Source organism: Chiloscyllium punctatum, chromosome 5 (genome assembly GCF_047496795.1).
Source record: "Chiloscyllium punctatum isolate Juve2018m chromosome 5, sChiPun1.3, whole genome shotgun sequence".
Lineage (NCBI taxonomy): Eukaryota > Metazoa > Chordata > Chondrichthyes > Orectolobiformes > Hemiscylliidae > Chiloscyllium > Chiloscyllium punctatum.
Window position 1 is genome coordinate 312,650 of NC_092743.1, and position 23,984 is coordinate 336,633.

General features: G+C 49.9%; 1 protein-coding gene across 1 annotated transcript in view; it reads right to left on the reverse strand.

Annotated features, from left to right (window-relative positions):
- LOC140476713 (SCO-spondin-like) overlaps positions 1-23,984 on the reverse strand; it is a 138,265-nt gene that overhangs the window by 17,182 nt on the left and 97,099 nt on the right. The window contains exons 19-26 of the mRNA XM_072569532.1: positions 23,104-23,341; positions 22,002-22,151; positions 19,572-19,712; positions 8,879-9,061; positions 6,662-6,812; positions 6,120-6,279; positions 5,264-5,318; positions 3,140-3,361 (exon numbers count right to left, since the gene is read on the reverse strand). Of these exons, the coding sequence (XP_072425633.1) occupies positions 3,140-3,361; positions 5,264-5,318; positions 6,120-6,279; positions 6,662-6,812; positions 8,879-9,061; positions 19,572-19,712; positions 22,002-22,151; positions 23,104-23,341 (1,300 nt within the window). The remainder of the gene's footprint in view (positions 1-3,139; positions 3,362-5,263; positions 5,319-6,119; positions 6,280-6,661; positions 6,813-8,878; positions 9,062-19,571; positions 19,713-22,001; positions 22,152-23,103; positions 23,342-23,984) is intronic.

A 23,984-nucleotide genomic window follows, 5' to 3' on the forward strand; every position in this document is an offset into this window, starting at 1 on the left:
TAGTTACAAATTAAAAATAAAATGTTATAATTGAGGGATTACAAATATAGATCACAGAGTAGACTTTGTGGCAGTAACAGAGACATGGCACAAGGAAAGGAATGACTGGGTGTTAAATATTCCAGGGTATGAGTAGTTATTCAGGAAAGAAAGGAAAGGTAAAGAGGTAGCAGTATTGGTTAAGACAGTCATTTCAGTGATGGAAAAAGAGGATACCTCAGGAGGGTTCAAGGACAGAGTGAAGTTGGTTAGAGCAAAGGAATTAGAAGGGTGTAATTATATTGCGTGGTGTAAACTATAGGCTACCAACTGGTGGAAAGGACATAGAGGAACAAATCTGCTCAGATCTTAGAGGAGGATAAAAGGCCGGCATAACAAGGAGGCCGAAGGGCCTGGACTGTGCGGACTGTTTGAATTTTCTATGAAAAACATGAGATAAATGAGTTGACAAGACATGGAGTTTGTAAAAGCACAGCAAGTCAAGCAGCAGAGGAACAGGAGAGTCGATGTTTCGGTCAGGACCCTTCATCAGGACTCATGAGGCCTGCCCAAAATATCAACCCTCCTGCTCGCCCTGCTGTGTTTTTTTCTAGCTCCACATTTTATCGACACTGACTTTCCAGCAGCTGCAGACATCACTATCTCCGATACAAGAGAAATGTCGATATTATGGAGTAGTTATAAAGGGGGATTTCAGTTACTCAAACTGAGCCTCGGATACTGGTAGTGTAAGGGGCAGCAAGAAGAAAAGTGTTCCTGGACTGTGTTCGGGAGAGTTTCCTCTTGCACTACACATCCGGTTCAACAGGGAGGATGCATTGTTGGACCTTGTTCTTGGAAATGAAGTGGGTCAAGTGAATCATGTTTCAGTGGAAGAACGCTCAGGAGACAGTGATCACGGTATAAAGTTCAGGATGGTGATGGAGAAAGAGATGCAACAATCCAGAGCAAGAGAGCTGACTTCAATAGAACAAGAACAAAGCTGGGCAGGATTGACTGGAACTGGAGGTTGGAGGGAAAACACTCACTGAACAATGGGCCACCTTCAAAACGCAGATGGTTCAGGTACAGTCCAGGGATATTCCCTCAAATGGGAGAGGCAGGACCCTGGAAGGATTATCACAGGAGTAAGGCAGCAAACTCAATGGAGAAATGAGGGGTATGGAGGGGAGGGGCATCTCAATATCCTCTGCAGGCTGATAAATAATGGGGTGGATAAAGGAGTAATACGGCCAATAACAGACCACAACGGGGATTTGAATGGAGGCGGGGCATTGTCAACGTATTAAATGAAATGTTACATCTCCCTTTACAAGTGAGGATGATGTTACCATGGTAACAAATGAAGAAATTGTCATTTGGAGGTTCAAACTGATAAGGATAAAGTCTGGGATAGACTCTTGGTCCCTAAAGTTGACAAGGCACTGGGACTGGGTGAGGTACATCACAGAATTCTGAAGAAAGTGAGGATACGAATTGTGGGAACACTGGTCACAATCTTTCAGTCTTCCCCAGACTCAGGGGAGCTGCCAGAGAATTGGAGAATTGTTTAAGCAAGACTGGAAGGATAATCCCAACAATTACAGACCAGTCAGTTTACCATCAGGGGTGGGGAAGCTTCTAGAAACAATTATTCAGGATAGAGTCCGTAATCACAAGGAAAAAGGTGGGAAAATCAGGAAGAGCCGGCTTGGATTTCTAAAGAGGAAGTTGTGTTTAACTAACGGACAGGAGTTCTTCAGAGAGGGAACAGGAGGCTGGATGAGGGTAATGCTGTGGGTATGGTCTACAAAGATTTCCAGAAGGTGTTTGATTAAGTACCCCACAGCAGCCTTGTGAGAAAGGTCAGAGGGCACGGTGTAAAGGAGACAGTGAGGAAGGTCAGGAGGGAGAGGGCACAGAGGTGGGGAGGTGGGTGCAGAGAGGAAGGGGGAGAGAGGGACAGGGGAAGGAGGGGGGAGGGAGAGGGACGGGGGAAGGAGGGGGGAGGGAGAGGGACGGGGGAAGGAGGGGGAGAGAGAGGGACGGGGGAAGGAGGGGAGAGAGGGACAGGGGAAGGAGGGGGGAGGGAGAGGGACGGGGGAAGGAGGGGGAGAGAGAGGGACGGGGGAAGGAGGGGGAGAGAGAGGGACGGGGGAAGGAGGGGAGAGAGAGGGATGGGGGAAGGAGGGGGAGAATGGGAGAGGAGAGAGAGGGACAGGGGAAGGAGGGGAGAGAGAGGGATGAGGGGAAGGAAGGGAGAGAGAGGGATGGGGGGAAGGAGGGGGGAGAGAGGGACGGAGGAAGGAGGGGGAGAGAGAGGGACGGGGGAAGGAGGGGAGAGAGAGGGACGGGGGAAGGAGGGGAGAGAGAGGGACAGGGGAAGGGGGGGGAGAGAGGGAGGGGGGAAGGAGGGGGAGAGAGGGGCAGGGGAAGGAGGGGGAGAGAGGGAGGGAGAGAGGGAGGGGGAAAGGAGGGGGAAGGAGGGGGAAGAGAGGGGCAGGCGAAGGAGGGGGAGAGAGGGAAGGAGAGAGGGAGGGGGAAAGGAGGGGGAAAGGAGGGGGAAGGAGGGGGAAGGAGGGGGAAGGAGGGGGAAGAGAGGGGCAGGGGAAAGAGGGGGAGAGAGGGAGGGGTGAAGGAGTGGGGAGAGAGGGACGGTGGAAGGAGGGGGGAGAGAGGGACGGGGGAAAGGAGGGGGAGAGAGGGACGGGGAGAGACGGACGGGGGAAGGAAGGGGTGAGAGAGGGAGGGGGGAGAGAGGGACGGGGGAAGGAGGAGGAAGAGAGGGACAGGGGAAGGAGGGGGAGAGTGGGAGAGGGGAGAGAGGGACGGGGGAAGGAGGGGGAGAGTGGGAGAGGGGAGAGAGGGATGGGGGAAGGAGGGGGGAGAGAGGGACAGGGGAAGGAGGGGTGAGAGAGGGAGGGGCAGAGAGGGAGGGGGGAAGGAGGGGGAGAGAGGGACGGGGGAGAGAGGGACGGGGGGAGAGAGGGACGGGGGAGAGAGGGACGGGGGAGAGAGGGACGGGGGAAGGGGGCAGGAACAGTGAGGCGATCTGTCTGTCAGTCAGTCAGAGCCTCTGTTTCCCAGCTAACTGTCTCAGCTTGATCTGGGACACAGCCTGGTCCTGTCTCAGTTTCATTGGGAGATTATCCTCACTTACCACAGTATAATTCATCCGAACCATCCCCACAGTCATTAACTCCATCACACAGATATCCTCCAGCCCCTGCCAAGACACAGTGCCCATTGTGACACTGAAACTGTCCTGTCTGGCACGTGCGGTGTGCTCTAGTGGGCGATACTGCTTCTGTCGTTGTGGACGGGCTCGTGGGAGTGTTGGAGTAATGTGGCAATGCTGAGGGAATTACAGAGTCAACAGAACCTGAAAGAAATCAAAATAGTTTTGTCAGAAATATGTGAAAGGCAATCAGAGCTGGAGGGAGAACACACCGAGAAAATCCATTGGGCCCAGGCAAATAAATAACCTCCTGCTTATCAATCAGTACAACTCAAACCAGCCAGCACCAAGCACATCCTGTAACAGGAGCACCATAATATGGACTGAGGGCCATTCAGCCCCTCGAGTCTGCTCTGCTCTGCTCTTCAATATGATTATGGCTGATGTACCCCAGCTCCATATCCCACAGCTTCCTTGTTTATTAATGATCATGTTGCCAGGGTTGGAGGATCTGAGCTACAGGGAGAGGCTGAACAGGCTGGGGCTGTTTTTCCTGGAGCGTCAGAGGCTGAGGGGTGACCTTATAGAGGTTTACAAAATTATGAGGGGCATGGATAGGATAAATAGACAAAGTCTTTTCCCTGGGGTCGGGGAGTCCAGAACTGTGACTCCACCTCTTAATGCCCCCACCCCTCTCGGTGCCCCCACCCCTCTCGGTGCCCCCACCCCTCTCGGTGCCCCCACCCCTCTTAGTGCCCCCACCCCTCTCGGTGCCCCTACCTCTCTCGGTGCCCCCACCCCTCTCGGTGCCCCCCACCCCTCTCGGTGCCCCATCTCTCTTAGTGCCCCCACCCCTCTTGGTGCCCCCACCCCTCTCGGTGCCCCATCTCTCTTAGTGCCCCCACCCCTCTTGGTGCCCCCACCCCTCTCGGTGCCCCATCTCTCTTAGTGTCCCCACCCCTCTCAGTGTCCCCACCCCTCTCGGTGCCCCCACCCCTCTCGGTGCCCCCACCCCTCTCGGTGCCCACACCCCTCTCGGTGCCCACACCCCTCTCGGTGCCCACACCCCTCTCGGTGCCCCTACCTCTCTCGGTGCCCACACCCCTCTCGGTGCCCCCACCCCTCTCGGTGCCCCTACCTCTCTCGGTGCCCCCACCCCTCTCGGTGCCCCCACCCCTCTCGGTGCCCCATCTCTCTTAGTGCCCCCACCCCTCTTGGTGCCCCCACCCCTCTCGGTGCCCCATCTCTCTTAGTGTCCCCACCCCTCTCAGTGTCCCCACCCCTCTCGGTGCCCCCACCCCTCTCGGTGCCCCCACCCCTCTCGGTGCCCACACCCCTCTCGGTGCCCCTACCTCTCTCGGTGCCCACACCCCTCTCGGTGCCCCTACCTCTCTCGGTGCCCACACCCCTCTCGGTGCCCCCACCCCTCTCGGTGCCCCTACCTCTCTCGGTGCCCACACCCCTCTCGGTGCCCCCACCCCTCTCGGTGCCCCCACCCCTCTCGGTGCCCACACCCCTCTCGGTGCCCCCACCCCTCTCGGTGCCCCCACCCCTCTCGGTGCCCACACCCCTCTCGGTGCCCCCACCCCTGTCGGTGCCCCCACCCCTCTCGGTGCCCACACCCCTCTCGGTGCCCCCACCCCTGTCGGTGCCCCCACCCCTCTCGGTGCCCCCACCCCTCTTGGTGCCCCCACCCCTCTCGGTGCCCCATCTCTCTTAGTGTCCCCACCCCTCTCGGTGCCCACACCCCTCTTGGTGCCCCCACCCCTCTCGGTGCCCCATCTCTCTTAGTGTCCCCACCCCTCTCAGTGTCCCCACCCCTCTCAGTGTCCCCACCCCTCTCGGTGCCCACACCCCTCTCGGTGCCCCCACCCCTCTCGGTGCCCACACCCCTCTCGGTGCCCCCACCCCTGTCGGTGCCCCTACCTCTCTCGGTGCCCCCACCCCTGTCGGTGCCCCTACCTCTCTCGGTGCCCCTACCTCTCTCGGTGCCCCTACCTCTCTCGGTGCCCACACCCCTCTCGGTGCCCCCACCCCTGTCGGTGCCCCCACCCCTCTCGGTGCCCCCACCCCTGTCGGTGCCCCCACCCCTCTCGGTGCCCCTACCTCTCTCGGTGCAGTAGCAGCAGCTCTCAGCTGATCCTTCAACGAGTTTTTGTCCCTGGAAAAGAAACAGAAAATCAGTGAGTGTAACCAACCCTCACTCCCCACTCCAACCCTCCCCTCCCCCTCCCCTCCACCCCCCCCCCCCCACCCCCTTCCTCCACCCCACCACCTCCACCACACCCTGCCCCTCAGATCAGCTTGTTGTGTGGACAAACCTGTGGTCCAACCCCAGTGAGAACACTGTGCCCAGTCCTGGCCCCACACCATGGGCAGGATGTGAGGTTTTCTTGGGAGGGTGTACAGGAGATTCATAGGAGGTGCCACTTGCCTCCCAGCTCAGCTGACATAGTGGACAGGTTACTGGGACACACCTTTAATGTGAGAGGCAAAGGAAGTAGCAGTGACTCATAGTGTCTGTTTGAGGGTGTGGGGGAGGGGGGAGGTTCACTCAAGGGGCTAGCATCTGGAATGTACTGTCTGAGGGTGTGGGGAAGTTTTTCATTTGCAGACCAGTATAAAGCTGATGGGGGGAATAGCCTCATTCAGTGCAGTAACAATGTTGTGATGCAGTAAGAGCATATCTGGGTCCATGACGTCCTGTCCCGGTCAGGTGTCCATGGGAACTGACAGTCACATTGAGGGGACTGTCTTGAGGCAGGTGGATGAGGTGATCAGGACTGGTTCAGCAGTGCCTGCTTTACTCAGTACTACTTGGAAACTGCAATCTGCTTTTAAATTACAACCTGTCATTGCCTGTTCCCCCACTCAGGGTCCAGGATCAAGGGGCTCCTGGGGTAATGGTACTCACTGAACCCCAAAAAAAGCACAGTCTGACCCAGGGGCACTCGACTCTCACCTGTGGACATTGGAGTGCTGTGTATGGACAGTACATGGAGCAGTGAACATGGAGTTCCTCGAAACACTGACAGACCTCACACTGTCCGACTTTCCACCGCTCCCCCATGGAGTAGGAACGACCCTGGAATTCACAATCTTCACACGGTGCAGTCTGACACCTAAACATCAACACAATGACAGACAGAGAGGAATGTGGACCAGAGCCCACGCACCAACTGGTTCAAGAACAGCTTCTTCCCCACTGTTATTATTCTGCTGAATGGACCTCTCTAATTGCAAATCTAGTGTCAATCTTGCTTTGTGCTGCCCGTACAGCTCACAAAACACAACATTTCACTTGTACTTGGGTGCGTGTGACTACAATAAATCAAATCTAATCAATCCCATCGTCCAGCTTAAACCCCTGCAATCACACCCTTGGGCCCGAACCTCAAACTGGACCCACACCCAGGTACCAAACCCCAAACCCCTGGGAGCCACATTCCTGCCAAGGCTGAGCCATTAATGGTGAAAGGTCTGGTGAAGGAAAAGGGGCCTTACCTCCGAGCTTTGCGGTAAATCCCTCGGCACTGGTGCCCCTGTCCTTGCTGTTTCGGATTGTTAGGACTTCGGAATGACCATTGGACACTTTGCACTCCACACGGTCCGAGACATTCCCCCCAGGGAGACCAAACCGACCAACCACAGTCGACTGGGTGTCACCAGCAGCACAGAAAAGAAACATGTGAACAATGACCACAGTCAGATTCTGGCAGGGTTACCCATCCTGTCACCATCAGCCCCTCCGTCCATCCCTCCCTCTGTCCCTCACTGATTCTCCAACTCAATGCTTCCTGAGCCAGTCCCCATTCCTCATCCCTCTTCAATATCCCACTCTCTGACACAAACCTTTTCACCTAATCTCCCATTCTACCCCACCTTGTTAACCTAACAAATGACAATAGGTGCAGGAGTAGGCCATTCTGCCCTTCGAGCCTACACCGCCATTCAATATGACCATGGCTGATCACCCTTAATCAGTATCCTGTCCCTGCCTTATCTCCATGACCCTTGATTCCACTATCCTTGAGAGCTCTATCCAACTCTTTCTTAAATGAATCCAGAGACTGGGCCTCCACTGCCCTCTGGAACAGAGCATTCCACACAGCCACCACTCTCTGGGTGAAGAAGTTTCTCCTCATCTCTGTCCTAAATGGTCTACCCCATATTTTTAAGCTGTGTCCTCTGGTTTGGCACTCACCCATCAGTGGAAACATGTTTCCTGCCTCCAGAGTGTCCAATCCTTGAATAATCTTATATGTCTCAATCAGATCCCCTCTAAGTGTTCTAAACTCAAGGGTATACAAGCCCAGTCGCTCAAATCTTTCAACATAAAATAGTCCCACCATTCCAGGAATTGACCTCATGAACCTACACTGCACGCCCTCAATAGCCAGAATGTCTTTCCTGAATTTGGAGACCAGAACTGCACACAATATTTCAGGTGCGGTCTCACCAGGGCCCTGTACAGCTGCAGAAGAACCTCTTTGCTTCTATACTCAATCCCTTTTTGTTATGAAGGCCAGCATGCTATTAGCCTTCTTCACTACCTGCTGTACCTGCATGCTTACCTTCATTGACTGGTGTACAAGAACACCCAGATCTCTTTGTACTGCCCCTTTACCTAAATTGATTCCATTTAAGTAGTAATCTGCCTTCCTGTTCTTGCCATCAAAGTGGATAACCATACATTTATCCACATTAAACTGCATCTGCCCTGCATCTGCCCACTCACCTAACTTGTCCAGGTCACCCTGTAATCTCCTAACATCCTCCTCACGTTTCACCCTGCCACCCAGCTTAGTATCATCAGCAAATTTGCTAATGTTATTACTAATACCATCTCCTATATCATTAACATATATTGTAAAAAGCTGCGGTCCCAGCACTGATCCCTGCGGTACCCCACTGGTCACTGCCTGCCATTCCGAAATGGAGCCGTTTATCACGACTCTTTGTTTCCTGTCAACCAACCAACATTCAATCCAAGTTAGTACTTTGCCCCCAATACCATGCACTCACTAACCTCATCCACCTTCAGAGTTACATCTTCAAAAGATTCCAGAAGATTAATCAAGCATGATTTCCCCTTCATAAATCCATGCTGCCTCTGTCCTATCCTGTTACTACTATCCAGATGTGTCGTAATTTCATCCTTTATAATATATACCAGCTTCTTTCCCACCCCTGAGGTCAGACTAACTGGTCTATAATTTCCTGTTTTCTCTCTCCCACCTTTCTTAAAAAGTGGTACAACATTAGCCACCCTCCAATCTGCAGGAGCTGATCCGGAATCACTGAAACCGACCTTGCCCAGCCGATCCCACCTCCCCTACACCAGCTCACTCCTGTCTCCTTGAATCCCAATTCATTCAGCATACTTTGGTCTATTTTAACCACCCCTCCAATTCTACCCCATCCCACAGTCTGTAACCTCCCTAATACCATCCATTACCAAACCCCCAAACTCCTCACAATCCATTGCAAATCCACACGAATCCTCCTGTTGACTAACATGCCTCACGTCAGACCTTGCACCCAGATATGCCACCTTCTCTGTAAGAGCACTAGCCTTTACCCCCACTCTCGGAAACCCTCTCCATTAACATGGAGTGAGAAACCTCAATGTGTAATTCCTACCTGACCTCTGAGTGACCCTGCGCTCCCTACTCACTGACGCTAACACAGCCCACACAGTCCCCCACGGGGGACCCTTACCTGAACACTGGGGGTTGTGTTGGCAGCTGTCAAGACGACCCTGGTGGCAGTGACAGATCTCACAGTGAACTTTGACCAGTTGCCCTGGCCAGTACTTCAGCCCATCGACATAGCAGGGACAGGCTGCTCCCTGAACACAATGCTGGTTATCATCCAGGAGCAGGCCCTCTGGGCACCAACAACCTGCACACAACAGCAACAAGTCAACAGTTCCCAGAGGCCGTCCACTGTCAAATATACTCAGGACACAGCCACCACCTCCGGTGACACTCACAGGGGAACACTGCCCAAGGGAAATCACAACTCCTGGTCAATAGACACACACACAGACTCACAGGCACACACACACAGACACACAGGCACACACACACACACACACAGACTCACAGGCACACACACACACACACACACACAGACTCACAGGCACACACACACACACACACACAGATTCACAGGCACACGCGCACACACAGACTCACAGACACACACACACACAGGCACATACACACACACAGACTCACAGGCACACACACACACAGGCACACACACACACAGACAAAGGCACACACACAGACTCACAGGCAGACACACACACAGACTCACAGGCACACACACACAGACAAAGGCACACACACAGACTCACAGACACACACAGACAGACTCACAGGCACACACAAACAGACAAAGGCACACACACAGACTCACAGGCACACACAGACAGACTCACAGGCACACACACACACAGACACACAGGCACACACACACAGACAAAGGCACACACAGACAGACTCACAGGCACACACACACAGACTCACAGGCACACACACACAGACAAAGGCGCACACACACAGACAAAGGCACACATATAGATAGACAGAAGGGCACCCAGATATACAGACATATACAGAGGCACACACATAGACGCATCACAGAAACCCAATTGGATTTACAAGATTCTGAAGGGGGAGGGTGAGCAGACACGGGGAGGCCCTGGTCATGGCGGATGGAGGTGTAGAGGGATTGGATATCCATGGTGAAGATAAGGCGTTGGGGGCCAGGGAAACGGAAGTCTTGGAGGAGGTGGAGGGCGTGGGTGGTGTCTCGAACGTATGTGGGGAGTTCCTGGACTAGGGGGAGATAGGACAGTGTCGAGGTAGGTAGAGATGAGTTCAGTGAGGCAGGAGCACGCTGAGACAATGGGTCGGCCAGGGTGGTCAGGCTTGTGGATCTTGGGAAGGAGGTAGAACCGGGCAGTGCGGGGTTCCCGGACTATGAGGTTGGAAGCTGTGGGTGGGAGATCTCCTGAGGTGATGAGGTTCTGTATGGTCTGGGAGATGATGGTTTGGTGATGGGGGGTGGGGTCATGGTCGAGGGAGCAGTAGGAAGAGGTGTCCTCGAGTTGGCGTTTGGCTTCAGCGGTGTTGAGGTCAGTGCGCCAGACTACCACTGCGCCCCCTTTATCCGCTGGCTTAATGGTGAGGTTGGGATTGGAGCAGAGGGATTGGAGGGCTGCGCGTTGTGAGGGTGAGAGGTTGGAATGGGGGAGGGGGGGTAGACAGGTTGAGGCGGTTAATGTCCCGGCGGCAGTTGGAAATGAAGAGGTCGAGGGCAGGTAATAGGCCATCGCGGGGTGTCCAGGTGGATGCAGTGTGTTGGAGGTGGGCGAAGGGGTCCTCGGAAGGTGGGCGGGAGTCCTGATTGTGAAAGTAAGCTTGGAGGCAGAGGCGACGGAAGAATTGTTCGACATCACGGCGTGTATTAAATTCACTGATGCGTGGTCGGAGGGGGATGAAGGTGAGTCCTTTGCTGAGGACTGATCGTTCGTCCTCAGTGAGGGGAGGTCTGGGGGGATGGTGAAAACCCGGCAGGGCCGGGAGCAGGGATCTGGTGTGGGTGTGGAGCTGGGAGTGGGGTCGGAGCCAGTACCTGGAGTGGGTGTGATGGTGGGGGGAATGGGGGTGGAGGCATGAGCTGGGGTAATGTTGCCCTCGGGGTTCTGGGGTGTGGGGATAGTGACAGTGGGGTCTGTGGGGGGCGTGTCAGCAGAATGCAGGTGAGTGGCGCTGGTGGGGGTGGAAGTGGTGGTGACCACGGCAGTAGGGGTGGCGGAAGTCACTGAGCATGTGGCATCAGCGATGATGTGAGGGCCGGAAGTGATGTCACGTGTGATGCATGAGGAACTGTGAGGGGTGGAAGTGGTTGTGGGAGTGGCCATGATGGGGGCGGAAGTGACATCATCACTCAGCGTGGGGGTGGTAGCTGCATCAGCCGCATGGCTAATGGTGGAATAGATTCCGAGGCCAGGGGAATCTTCTGGAATGTTTGAGGAGCGCTGGTTATGGAGGTGGGTGGATAAAAGTTTGTTGTACTTACAGTTTTTGATGTTTGAGATGGAATTGAAATACTGTTTGTTGAGAGTATGAATTCTCCTGAGGATGTAGTACAGAGTGGGTCCTTTGCAATTCTGAGAGAGTGTGGCCTTCCACATTGATGCCCTGGGGTTGAAGTGTTCCGAGAAGTTTCCTCATTTCCCCTTCCTCCACCTCGCCCTAGTTCTAAACTTCCAGCTCTGTAACTGTCCCCATGACTTGTCCGGACTTGTCCTACCTGCCTATCTCCTTTTCCACCTATCCACTCCACCCTCTCCTCCTTGACCTATCACCTTCATCCCCTCCCCACTCACCCATTGTACTCTATGCTACTCTCTCCCCACCCCCACCCTCCTCTAGCTTATCTCTCCACGCTTCAGGCTCACTGCCTTTATTCCTGATGAAGGGCTTTTGCCCGAAACGTCGATTTCGAAGCTACTTGGATGCTGCCTGAACTGCTGTGCTCTTCCAGCACCACTAATCCAGATACTAAATTGCCCGTAGTGTTAGGTAAGGGGTAAATGTAGGGGTATGGGTGGTTTGCGGGTCGGTGTGGACTTGTTGGGCCGAAGGGCCTGTTTCCACACTGTAAATAATCTAATCTAATCTAATATATATTGTAAAAAGCTGCGGTCCCAGCACTGATCCCTGCGGTACCCCACTGGTCACTGCCTGCCATTCCGAAATGGAGCCGTTTATCACTACTCTTTGTTTCCTGTCAACCAACCAATTTTCAATCCAAGTTAGTACTTTGCCCCCAATACCATGTGCCCTAATTTTACTCACTAACCTCCTATGTGGGACTTTATCAAAAGCTTTCTGAAAGTCCAGGTACACTACATCTACTGGATCTCCCTCGTCCATCTTCAGAGTTACATCCTCAAAAAATTCCAGAAGATTAGTCAAGCATGATTTCCCCTTCATAAATCCATGCTGACTCTGTCCTATCCTGTTAGTACTATCCAGATGTGTCGTAATTTCATCCTTTATAATAGACTCCAGCATCTTTCCCACCCCTGAGGTCAGACTAACTGGTCTATAATTTCCTGCTTTCTTTCTCCGTCCTTTCTTAAAAAGTGGTACAACATTAGCCACCCTCCAATCCACAGGAACTGATCCCGAATCTATTGAACTCTGGAAAATAATCACCAACGTATCCATGATTTCCCGAGCCACCTCCTTCAGTATCCTGGGATGTCGACCATCAGGCCCCGGGGATTTATCAACCTTCAGACCTAACAGTCTCTCCAACACCAATTCCTGGAAAATATAAATTCCCTTCAGTTCAGGTCCTTTAACCACTGTTACCTCAGGGAGATTGCTTGTGTCTTCCCCAGGGGTAAGATTAAGGAACCTTGGATGACGAGAACAGAGGAGCTTCTCGTCAAAACGAAGAAGGCAGCTTATGTAAGGTGGAGGAGAAACGATCTAGCACAGCTTTAGAGGATTACAGGCTTGCTTGAAAGGAGCTCAGAAATGGACTGAGGAGAGCCAGGAGGGGGCACGAGAAAGGCCTGGCAGGAAGGATTAGGGAGAACACAAAGGCATTTTACTCATACGTGAGGAATAAGAGAATGATCAGGGAGTAGGTAGGGCTGATCTGGGATAGCGGAGGGAACCTGTGTGTGGAGTCTGAGCACATACAGTCATAGAGATGTACAGCATGGAAACAGACCCTTCAGTCCAACCCATCCATGCCGACCAGATATCCCAACCCAATCCAGTTCGATCTGCCAGCACCCGGCCCATATCCCTCCAAACCCTTCCTATTCATATACCCATCCAAATGCCTCTTAAATGTTGCAATTGTACCAGCCTCCACCACTTCCTCTGGCAGCTCATTCCATACACGTACCACCCTCTGTATGAAAAAGTTGCCCCTTAGGACTGTTTTATATCTTCCTCCTCTCACCCTAAACATATGCCCTCTAGTTCCGGACTCTCCGACCCCAGGGAAAAGACTTTGCCTATTTACCCTATCCATACTCCTCATAATTTTATAAACCTCTATAAGGTCACCCCTCAGCTTCCGACACTCCAGGGAAAACAGCCCCAGCCTGTTCAGCCTCTCCCTGTAGCTCAGATCCTCCAACCCTGGCAACATCCTTGTAAATCTTTTCTGAACCCTTTCAAGTTTCACAACAGCTTTCCGATAGGAAGGAGACCAGAATTGCATGCAATATTCCAACAGTGGCCTAACCAATGCCGCAACATGACCTCCCAACTCCTGTACTCAATACTCTGACCAATAAAGGAAAGCATACCAAAAGCCTTCTTCACTATCCTATCTACCTGTGACTCCACTTTCAAGGAGCTATAAACCTGCACTCCAAGGTCTCTTTGTTCAGCAACACTCCCTAGGACCTTACCATTAAGTGTATAAGTCCTGCTAAGAGTTGCTTTCCCAAAATGCAGCACCTCGCATTTATCTGAATAAACTCCACCTGCCACTTCTCAGCCCATTGACCCATCTGGTCAAGATCCTGTTGTAATCTGAGGTAACCCTTTTTTGTGAGACATGATTTCCCACGCACAAAGCCATGTTGACTATCCTGAATCAGTCCTTGCCTTTCCAAATACATGTATATCCTGTCCCTCAGGATTCCCTCCAACAACTTGCCACCACTGAGGTCAGGCTCACCGGCCTATAGTTCCCTGGCTTGTCTTTACCGTCCTTCTTAAACAGTGGCACCACGTTTGCCAACCTCCAGTTTTCCGGCACCTCACTTGTGACTATCGATGATACAAATATCTCAGCAAGAGGCCCAGCAATCACTCCTCTGGCTTCCCACAGAGTTCTCGGGTACACCTGATCAGGTCCTGGGGATTTATCCACCTTTAACCGTTTCAAGACATCCAGCACTTCCTCCTCTGTAATCTGGACATTTTGCAAGATGTCACCATCTATTTCCCTACAGTCTATATCTTCCATATCCTTTTCCACAGTAAATACTGATGCAAAATACTCATTTAGTATCTCCTCCATTTTCAGTGGCTCCACACAAAGGCCGCCTTGCTGATCTTTGAGGGGCCCTATTCTATCCCTAGTTACCCTTTTGTCCTTAATATATTTGTAAAAACCCTTTGGATTCTTCTTCATTCTATTTGCCAAAGCTATCTCATGTCCCCGTTCTGCCCTCCTGATTTTCCTCTTAAGTATACTCCTACTTTCTTTATACTCTTCTAAGGATTCACTCGATCTATCCTGTCTGTACCTGACATACGCTTCCTTCTTTTTCTTAACCAAACCCTCAATTTCTTTAATCATCCAGCATTCCCTATACCTACCAGCCTTCCCTTTCACCCTGACAGGAATATACTTTCTCTGGATTCTTGTTCTGTCATTTCTGAAGGCTTCCCATTTTCCAGCCGTCCCTTTACCTGCGAACATCTGCCTCCAATCAGCTTTTGAAAGTTAGATTAGATTAGATTAGATTAGATTAGATTAGATTAGATTACTTACAGTGTGGAAACAGGCCCTTCTGCCCAAGGAGTCCACACCGCCCCGCCGAAGCGCAACCCACCCATACCCCTACATTTACCCCTTACCTAACACTATGGGCAATTTAGCATGACTAATTCACCTGACCTGCACACCTTTGGACTGTGGGAGGAAACCCGAGCACCCGGAGGAAACCCACGCAGACACGGGGAGAACGTGCAAACTCCACACAGTCAGTCGCCTGAGGCGGGAATTGAACCCGGGTCTCTGGCGCTGTGAGGCAGCAGTGCTAACCACTGTGCCACCGTGCCGCCCAGTCCTTGCCTTATACCGTCAAAATTAGCCTTTCTTCAATTTAGAACTTCAACTTTTAGATCTGGTCTATCCTTTTCCATCACTATTTTAAAACAAACAGAATTATGGTCGCTGGCCCCAAAGTGCTCCCCCACTGACACCTCAGTCACCTGCCCTGCCTTATTTCCCAAGAGTAGGTCAAGTTTTGCACTTCTCTAGTAGGTACATCCACATACTGAATCAGAAAATTGTCTTGTACACACTTAAGAAATTCCTCTCCATCTAAACCTCTAACACTATGGCAGTCCCAGTTGATGTTTGGAAAGTTAAAATCCCCTAACATAACCACCCTATTATCCTTACAGATAGCTGAGATCTCCTTACAAGTTTGTTTCTCAATTTCCCTCTGACTATTGAGGGGTCTATAATACAATCCCAATAAGGTGATCATCCCTTTCTTATTTCTCAGTTCCACCCAAATAACTTTCCTGGATGTATTTCCGGGAATATCCTCCCTCAGCACAGCTGTAATGCTATCCCTTATCAAAAATGCCACTCCCCCTCCTCTCTTGCCTCCTTTTCTATCCTTCCTGTAGTATTTGTATCCTGGAACATTAAGCTGCCAGTCCTGCCCATCCCTGAGCCATGTTTCTGTAATTGGTATGATATCCCAGTCCCATGTTCTAAACCATGCCCTGAGTTCATCTGCCTTCCCTGTTAGGCCCCTTGCATTGAAATAAATGCAGTTTAATTTATTAGTCCTACCTTGTCCCTGCCTGCCTTGACTGTTCGACTCAATTCTGTTCTCAGCTGTACCCGTCTCAGATCGATCTCTTTCCTCACTATCTCCCTGGGCCCCCCACCTTACTAGTTTAAATCCTCCCAAGCAGCTCTAGCAAATTTCCCTGCCAGTACATTAGTCCCCTTCCAATTTAGGTGCAATCCGTCCTTCTTGTACAGGTCACTTCTACCCCAAAAGAGATTCCAATGATCCAAAAAAAGTGAATCTTTCTCCCATACACCAGCTCCTCAGCCATGCATTCATCTGCTCTATCCTCCTATTCCTGCCCTCACTGGCTCGTAGCACTGGGAATAATCCAGATATTACTACCCTTGAGGACCTCCTTTTTAAATTCCTGCCTAACTCTCTGGAATCTCCCTTCAGAGTCTCAACCTTTTCCCTTCCTACGTCATTGGTTCCTATGTGGACAATGACCTCCTGCTGGCCCCTCTCCCCATGTGAGAACATTCTGCACCCTCTCTGAGTCATCCTTGATCCTGGCACCAGGGAAACAACACAACATTCTGCTTTTTCTCTGCTGGCCACAGAAACGTCTGTCTGTACCCCGGACTACAGAATTCCCTAACACAATTTACTCTTGGAAACCGACGTACCCCTCGTTGCATTAGAGCTCGTCTCAATACCAGAAACTTGGCTGTTCGTGCTACGTTCCCCTGAGAATCCATCACCCCCTACATTTTCCAAAACAGCATACCTTTTTGAAATGGGTATATCCACAAAAGACTCCTGCCCTAGGTGCCTACCTCTCTTACCCTTCCTGGAGTTAACCCATCTATGTGACTGTATCTGAGACTTTCCCCCCTTCCTATAACTGCCATCCACCACATACTGTTGCTGTTGCAAGTTCCTCATCGCTTCTATCTGTCTCTCCAACCGATCCACTCGATCTGATAAGATTCGCATCCAATAGCATTTATGGCAGATATAATCTGCAGTAAACCTTAAACTCTATTTAAACTCCCACATCTGATAAGAAGTACATATCACTGCAAAGGCCATTTTTGTTCCTTCACAATCTGCAGACTCAGAAAATAACACCGTCTTATTCCTCTACAAACACTGCCCCAAGTTAAATTAATATTTTAAGTTTAAGTTATGGCTTATATTTTAAGTTTAGTCAAGAGACTTATCTCTAAAAACATAAAATCAAGAAATAACCCACTATACTCATTACTGCAGCCTTTCTCTTGGACAGACTTAAAACAACAATTAACTTATCTGATTCTGTGCTGTGAACTTTGCCCAATAGTTCCTCCAAGATTAGTTGTGAATTTCACTGTTTGTTAATTTTCCCTGATGCACTCCGATGTCCAGCGGTACACGAATTCAAACAGCAAAAGCGGTAACTGTGCAGGTTCTCTCTCTCTCTCTCTCTCTCTCTCTCTCTCCTGCACTGTCCTCACCATGTGCTTCCTTTGTCTGCTCTTCTCCCTTTTGAACTGCTGTGGTTTTGACTTTTTTTTTCTAAAGTTCCAAAACAGCATATAAAACAGTAATTGCTGCTCCTGGAATTCGAGGAAATCACCTCCAACACCTAAAATATCTCAAAAAAAGGAGCAGCTCTTACAGCCAGAAATTTTTCCCATCCACCATCTTAGATTACCCAGAGAAGTCCTAAATGAGATTTTTGGTTTGGTTTTCACCAAGAAAAGGGACCTGGTTGTAAATAAAAACTTAGAGGAGCTGGGATACAGGTTTGACCAGATCAAGATTGATGAAGATGATGTGCTGGAAATTTTGGAAAACATTAAGATTGATATGTCTCCAGGGCCAGACCAGATTTATCCGAGGCTGCTCCGGGAAATGAGAAAGGAGGTTGCTAAGCCGCTGGAGAGGATATTTGCCTCCTCACTCTCCACAGGAGTCATACCAGAGGATTGGAAGGAGGCGAATATTGTTCCTCTTTTCAAGAAGGGTAATAGGGAAATCCCTGGAAATTACAGACCAGTCAGTCTTATGTCTGTGGTCAGCAAAGTTTTGGAAAGAATTCTGAGGGATAGGATTTATGACTATTTGGCAAAGCATAGTGTGATTAAAGGCAGTCAGCATGCCTTTGAGAGGGGCAGGTCATGCCTCACAAATCTTATTGAGTTCTTTGAGGAGGTGACAAGACAGGTTGACGACGGTCGAGCAGTGGATGTGGTGTATATGGACTTCAGCAAGGCATTTGATAAGGTTCCCCATGGTAGGCTCATTCATAAAGTCAGGAAGTATGGGATACAGGGAGATTTGGCTATATGGATTCAGAATTGGCTGGCTGACAGAAGGCAGAGAGTGGTTGTAGATGGAAAGTGTTCTGCCTGGAGGTCAGTGTTGAGTGGGGTAGCAAAGGGTTCTGTTCTTGGGCCTCTGCTCTTTGTAGTTTTTATAAATGACTTGGATGAGGAGGTTGAGGGGTGGGTTAGTAAATTTGCAGATGATACAAAGGTTGGAGGTGTCATCGATAGTATAGAGGGCTACTGCAGGCTGCAGCGCGACATAGACAGGATGCAGAGCTGGGCTGAGAAATGGCAGATGGAGTTCAACCTGGATAAATGTGAAGTGATGCATTTTGGAAGATCAAACTCAAATGCTGAATATAGGATTAAAGACAGGATTCTTGGCATTGTGAAGGAACAGAGGGATCTGGGTGTGCAAGTACATAGATCCCTCAAAATTGCCACCCCAGTAGACAGGGTTGTTAAGAAAGCTGATGGTGTTTTGGCTTTCATTAACAGGGGATCGAGTTTAAGAGCCGCGAGGTTTTGCTGCAGCTCTACAAGTCCCTGGTGAGACCACACTTGGAACATTGTGTCCAGTTCTGGTTGCTCTACTATAGGAAAGATACAGAGGCTTTGGAGAGGGTGCAAAGAAGGTTTACCAGGATGCTAGTTCGACTGGAGGGCTTGTCTTATGAAGAAAGGTTGAATAAGCTCAGACTTTTCTCTCTGGAGAGAAGGAGGAAGAGAGGAGACCTGATCGAGGTGTACAAAATAATGAGAGGAATAGATAGAGTCAATGGCCAGAGACTTTTCCCCAGGGTAGGATTGACTGGTACCAGGAGTCACAGTTTGAAGATATTAGGAGGAAGCTATAAAGGAGACGTCAGAGGAAGGTTCTTTACACAGAGAGTTGTGAATGCATGGAATGTGTTGCCAGCTGTGGTGGTGGAAGCAGAGTCATTGGGGACATTTAAGCGACTGCTGGACATGTACATGGATAGCAGTGAGTTGAGGGGTGCGTAGGTTAAGTTACTGTATTTTACATTAGGATTAAACCTCGGCACAACATCGTGGGCCAAAGGGCCTGTTTTGTGCTGTACTTTACTATGTTTTATGTTCTATTTACACAGACACACACAGGCAGATACACACACACACACACAGATGCATGCATATACACAGACACAGACACATTGAAACACAGACAAATACATGAGCAAAAACACAGAGATGCTGACTCACATGGGGACACACAAAGAGGTACAGTCTCACATACACTTTATAAGACACACCAATTACATCACAAACAGACCGATAAACCCACGGTTCACACAGATACACACAGACGCACATTAGTACTGCCTCTCTCTCTCTCTCTCACACACACTCACACACACACGTACACGCACGCGCGCACACACACACACAGAAAAACCTTAAATTGATACTGTCTTTAACAAATCAAAACAACAATGTGTCTCACAGGATGAGTTATCAGTCAGGCAGAATAAGGTGTCACCTGCCTGAAGTTCATTCTCGATGATTCTGTCTCATTCCTCTCGTGATGATCTCCCCGAAAACATACCTGAGAAACAGCCTTCTTTACCAGAGCAGCTGCTGTTCGTGCTCAGTTCTGCACAAGTCAAAGGACAGGTTGCACAGTCCCGCATCACCAGTTCCCCAGGACAATGCTGGACACTTGGACAATCGTCTAAATTACATGGAGCTGCAGAAATGGGGCAGGAATTAAATCCAGTGACAGCATCAAATCATCACACCCAGAGATGAACTCAGCAAACCCTGTTAATGAGGGAGTAAACTGACTGCGATTAAAAGCCAATCATAATAAACTGGACTGGACTGTAAGCACTTTGATTGGTACGAAAAAGAGAGGAGAGCGGCTAAAGTAAATGTTAACTCTGAGAGGTTGAGACCAGAGACTTTCTCAAGGGGAATTGGAAATGGCAGAGCCACTGAATACATTCATATCTGTCTTTCTTGTAGAAAACACAGAGACTCAACCAGGAATTATGGGGAATCAAGGTCAGGTGAGAGAGAGAGGGAATTGAAGTGAATGTCAGTAATGAATGAAGATGGGAAAGTATATTGGGATGGAAGCATTCAAATTATTTCCTACAAATGTTCAGCTAATGCCAAAGGTTGAGCATGGCAGTCCTTCCTTCGGCATGGCCTACAGATACTGCACTCTGGGCTTTATGGAGAAAGGCCAACAGGGAGTGTCTGCAGGCCCAAGGCTAAACAATGACTGGAATACTCAGCTTTTACCTTCATTTCTTTATTTTTCTACTAAGAAAGGCGACCGTGTACACTTTCACTGTACTCATATATCCTGATATTTGAGTTCACGTGCCAATAAAACTTAATTCGAATTCTTTCCCTTAGTGCTGGGAGTTGGGGTTAGACAGGCTGTGTCAGGTAAAATATTTTCATATTTACTGCCAACCGTAATCATTGCAAATCACAAAACCCATCTGAATCAAACTAGCCCCTACCCCAGCCTTGACATCACCTCAGTGTCTTGTTTCTCTCCTACCTCCCCCATCCCCACTGAGCTTAATTTGTTCAGGAACTCGTTATAGAGCAGACCAAACCAGACCCCCTCAAAATATATTAAGAAGGTAGACCCTAACTTTTCCTTATTTTAAAGTAAATGTCAGGTACTGTATTCCAGATACAATTTGATTGGTCAAACTTCTCAACATTAAGCAAAACAGAATTTCTTTAAATGTCATTGTTAAAATACAACAAAAGAAAGAAGAACTTGGAATAACACAACTCTATTGGAAACCTTAACAGAATAATGATAGCTGTTCCAATACAATAACATCCCCTGAACACATCCTTAACAAAAGTTAAATTCAGAAAACAGATTGCCTCACGTGCAATTCTCCAGTCTAATAGGAAAGAACATCTAAAGACAATTCTGAGAGAGAGAGAGAGAGAGAGAGTATAGCAGCTGGGAGAGGTTCACTGCTTTCCAAACACTGCTGAGACCTTAACTGCTGAAGATCAGAGAGATCTTGACATCACCCACTCAGGCTGCTTCTATTGTTCCAGCTTTAAAAAAAAGCTTCACTTTTTTTATTTTTTCATAGACTGCTCATCACCTGTCCACCAATGTCTCTCGAAAAGAGATCAGGACAAAACATACCTCTTAAAGCCACAGTATTGTCACAATCCTCACCCCCACCATTCCCTCAATCCTACTGCCACCAGTGTGTTGGTCAGCCAGCTCTCCCTGCTGGCCTCCATGTGAGCTGACATGGGGAACAGCTTCACTCCTTTGCTCCTGTCCTCCACTGACATCACAACTCCCCGAGAATACTAACCCTTCACCCATTGGACTGACAAACACCCATTCCATCTGCAATCACCTTTTCCTTCCCAAATTCTCAGAATCTGGTGCCATCGCCCACATCAATTATTTCCCATGGCTCAGGGAGATACCCATTCCTACCAGGAATGATTTGTCAAGATCAGATTTCTTGGCCATTCACAGGTCAGATAAAACCCATTGAAAATGTTAAAGTATTTGTTATTGGTATGTGAGAATGGTTGCCCCGAGTGGGTATTGGTGAACTCGTTACACCGGTGTGTCTCCTTCAGTCATTTCAGAAAGTGGTTGCTGTGGGTCTGGAGTCATGTCTCGGCCAGACTCAATAAGGACGGCAGATTTCCTTCTCTGAAGGACATTGTGAGCCTGGTGATAGGATTTTACAATAATTGATATTAGGTTCATGGTCACTGAGACTGCCTCAATGTTCAGAGACATTATAACACACTTCTGGAACAGGTGGGACTTGAACAAAGGCCTCCTGGTCGAGGGGTAGGGCCACTATAAAAGTGCCACAACAGCCCCTTAAAGAGGCGACCTTTATAAATGCAGTGATGGGAATTGAACCCCCATTCTTAGTGTCTTAGTTTGAGTCATGGGATTGAATGACATTGTCCCTCTAAATGCGGTGACTGACCTGTCCAATCAGAGAGCACTTACTGATATCCATGTGACTCCCTGAGCCTGGCAGCTCCTGGCACTGTTTCCCTCCATTTGTTGGACCAACACACTCACGGTGGCGAATCACAACACCCTCACAGTGGTGGCTACAGTTTGACCATGACGTCCAGTCTGTCCACTCCCCATCGACTGCAGCAAGAGGAAAAGGTCAGACAGGCAGCGGAACAAACAGAGAAACACACCCTGACCAGAGCTGGACATGGCGGTGGGCATTGTAGGGACACAGTGAGCTATGTGGAAAAGGCAGGAGACTGGCACTAGGGAACAGAGCCAGTGCAAGCACAATGGACTGAAAGGCCTCCGACTGCACTGTATTACTTCAGTGAAGATGCGGAAGGTGAAGGGCCAAGAAGGCTGTAACTCAGGACCTCAGACTGTACAAGGAATGAGAAATCTAGCACCAAAACAAATGAGTAATGGTCAGGAGCATTTTTCAAATTCATTCGTGAGACGTGAGTGTCTCTGGCTGGGCCCAGCTCTGCCGGGACTGCCCCGTCCCTAGTTGCCCCTTGTGAAGGTGGGGGTGAGCTGCTTTCTTGAACCGCTGCAGTCCATGTGCTGTGGGTAGACCTACAATGTCCTTACGGAGGGAATTCCAGGATTCTGACCCAGTGACACTGAAGGAACAGCAATATATTTCCAAGTCAAGATGGGGAGTGACTTGGAGGGAAAGTTGAAGGGGGTGGTGTTCCCATGTACCTGCTGTCCTTGTCCTTCTGGATGGTAGTGGTCATGGGTTTGGAAGGTGCTGTCTGAGGATCTTTGGTGAATTTCTGCAGTGCATCTTGTAGATAGTACACACTGCTGCTACTGAATGTTGGTAGTGGAGGGAGGGGATGCTTATGGAGCCCACCCCGACCTGACTCCCACTGCTTCCCCTCCCCAGTGACCCCCACCCACCCTAATCCCATCCTCACCCTTCAGAAACAAGGCTCCATGATTCCTTTCTCCCATCCCCATTCACACATCCACACCTGCATTCCCCTACCCTGCCCCCGCCACACCCCCAATCTTCCATCCTCCCCATCACCAACCCCCTCCCCTTCCCCCCAGTCTCTCACCCACATGGGATGGGGTCTACCTGGGCAGGCCTGACTGAAGCACTGTTGAGTCTGTGTCTTGTGGCCTCTGCACTCCTTGAGTAGGTCTGTTGATGATGTCTCACATACTCGTTCCCGAGTCTGTATTCCAGCTGCACAGCTCTGGCTGCACTGACTCCATAATCCCCACGGAGACCATTTCCCACAATTCAACTCATCTGAGGGAATTCCACGAGATTTCTCTGAGCTGTCTCTGCAATCATTGACTCCATCACAAACCTACACCAGAACCAGGCAGGTTAGCATCATCAACTCAATCAAAACCATCCCCTCCTCCCCAGACACAAGGCTCCAGTGAACACCACGCCATTCACTCACATCCTGTCAGCCCAAGGGGCACTGAGCTGAACATGGACAGGTTAGAGAGTAAACCTGGACTTCACCCCAAGAGACAAAGTCACCGAGGATTTCCTGAATCCAGATTTCACATCTGTGTGAAACAAGAGGTGAGGAGGAAATGGCCTCGTGGTATTATCACTACGTTATTAATTTATAGACCCAGGTAATGTTCTGGGGACCTGGGTTCAAATCCCACCATGGCAAATTGGAATTCAATAAAAATCTGGAATTAAGATTCTAATGATGACTGTGAATCCAGTGCCCTCTGAGTTGAGAGTTCTTACCCTCAATACCCTGACTAATCAAGATTTGGGAATGCTGGTGTTGGACTGGGGTGGACAAAGTTAAAAATCACACAACACCAGGTTATAGTCCAACAGGTTTAATTGGAAGCACTAGCTTTCGGAGCGCTGCTCCTTCATCAGGTGGTTGGGGAGGACACAATTATAAGACACGGAATTTATAGCAAATGTTTACAGTTTGATGTAACTGAAATTATACATTGAAAAAGACCTGGATTGTT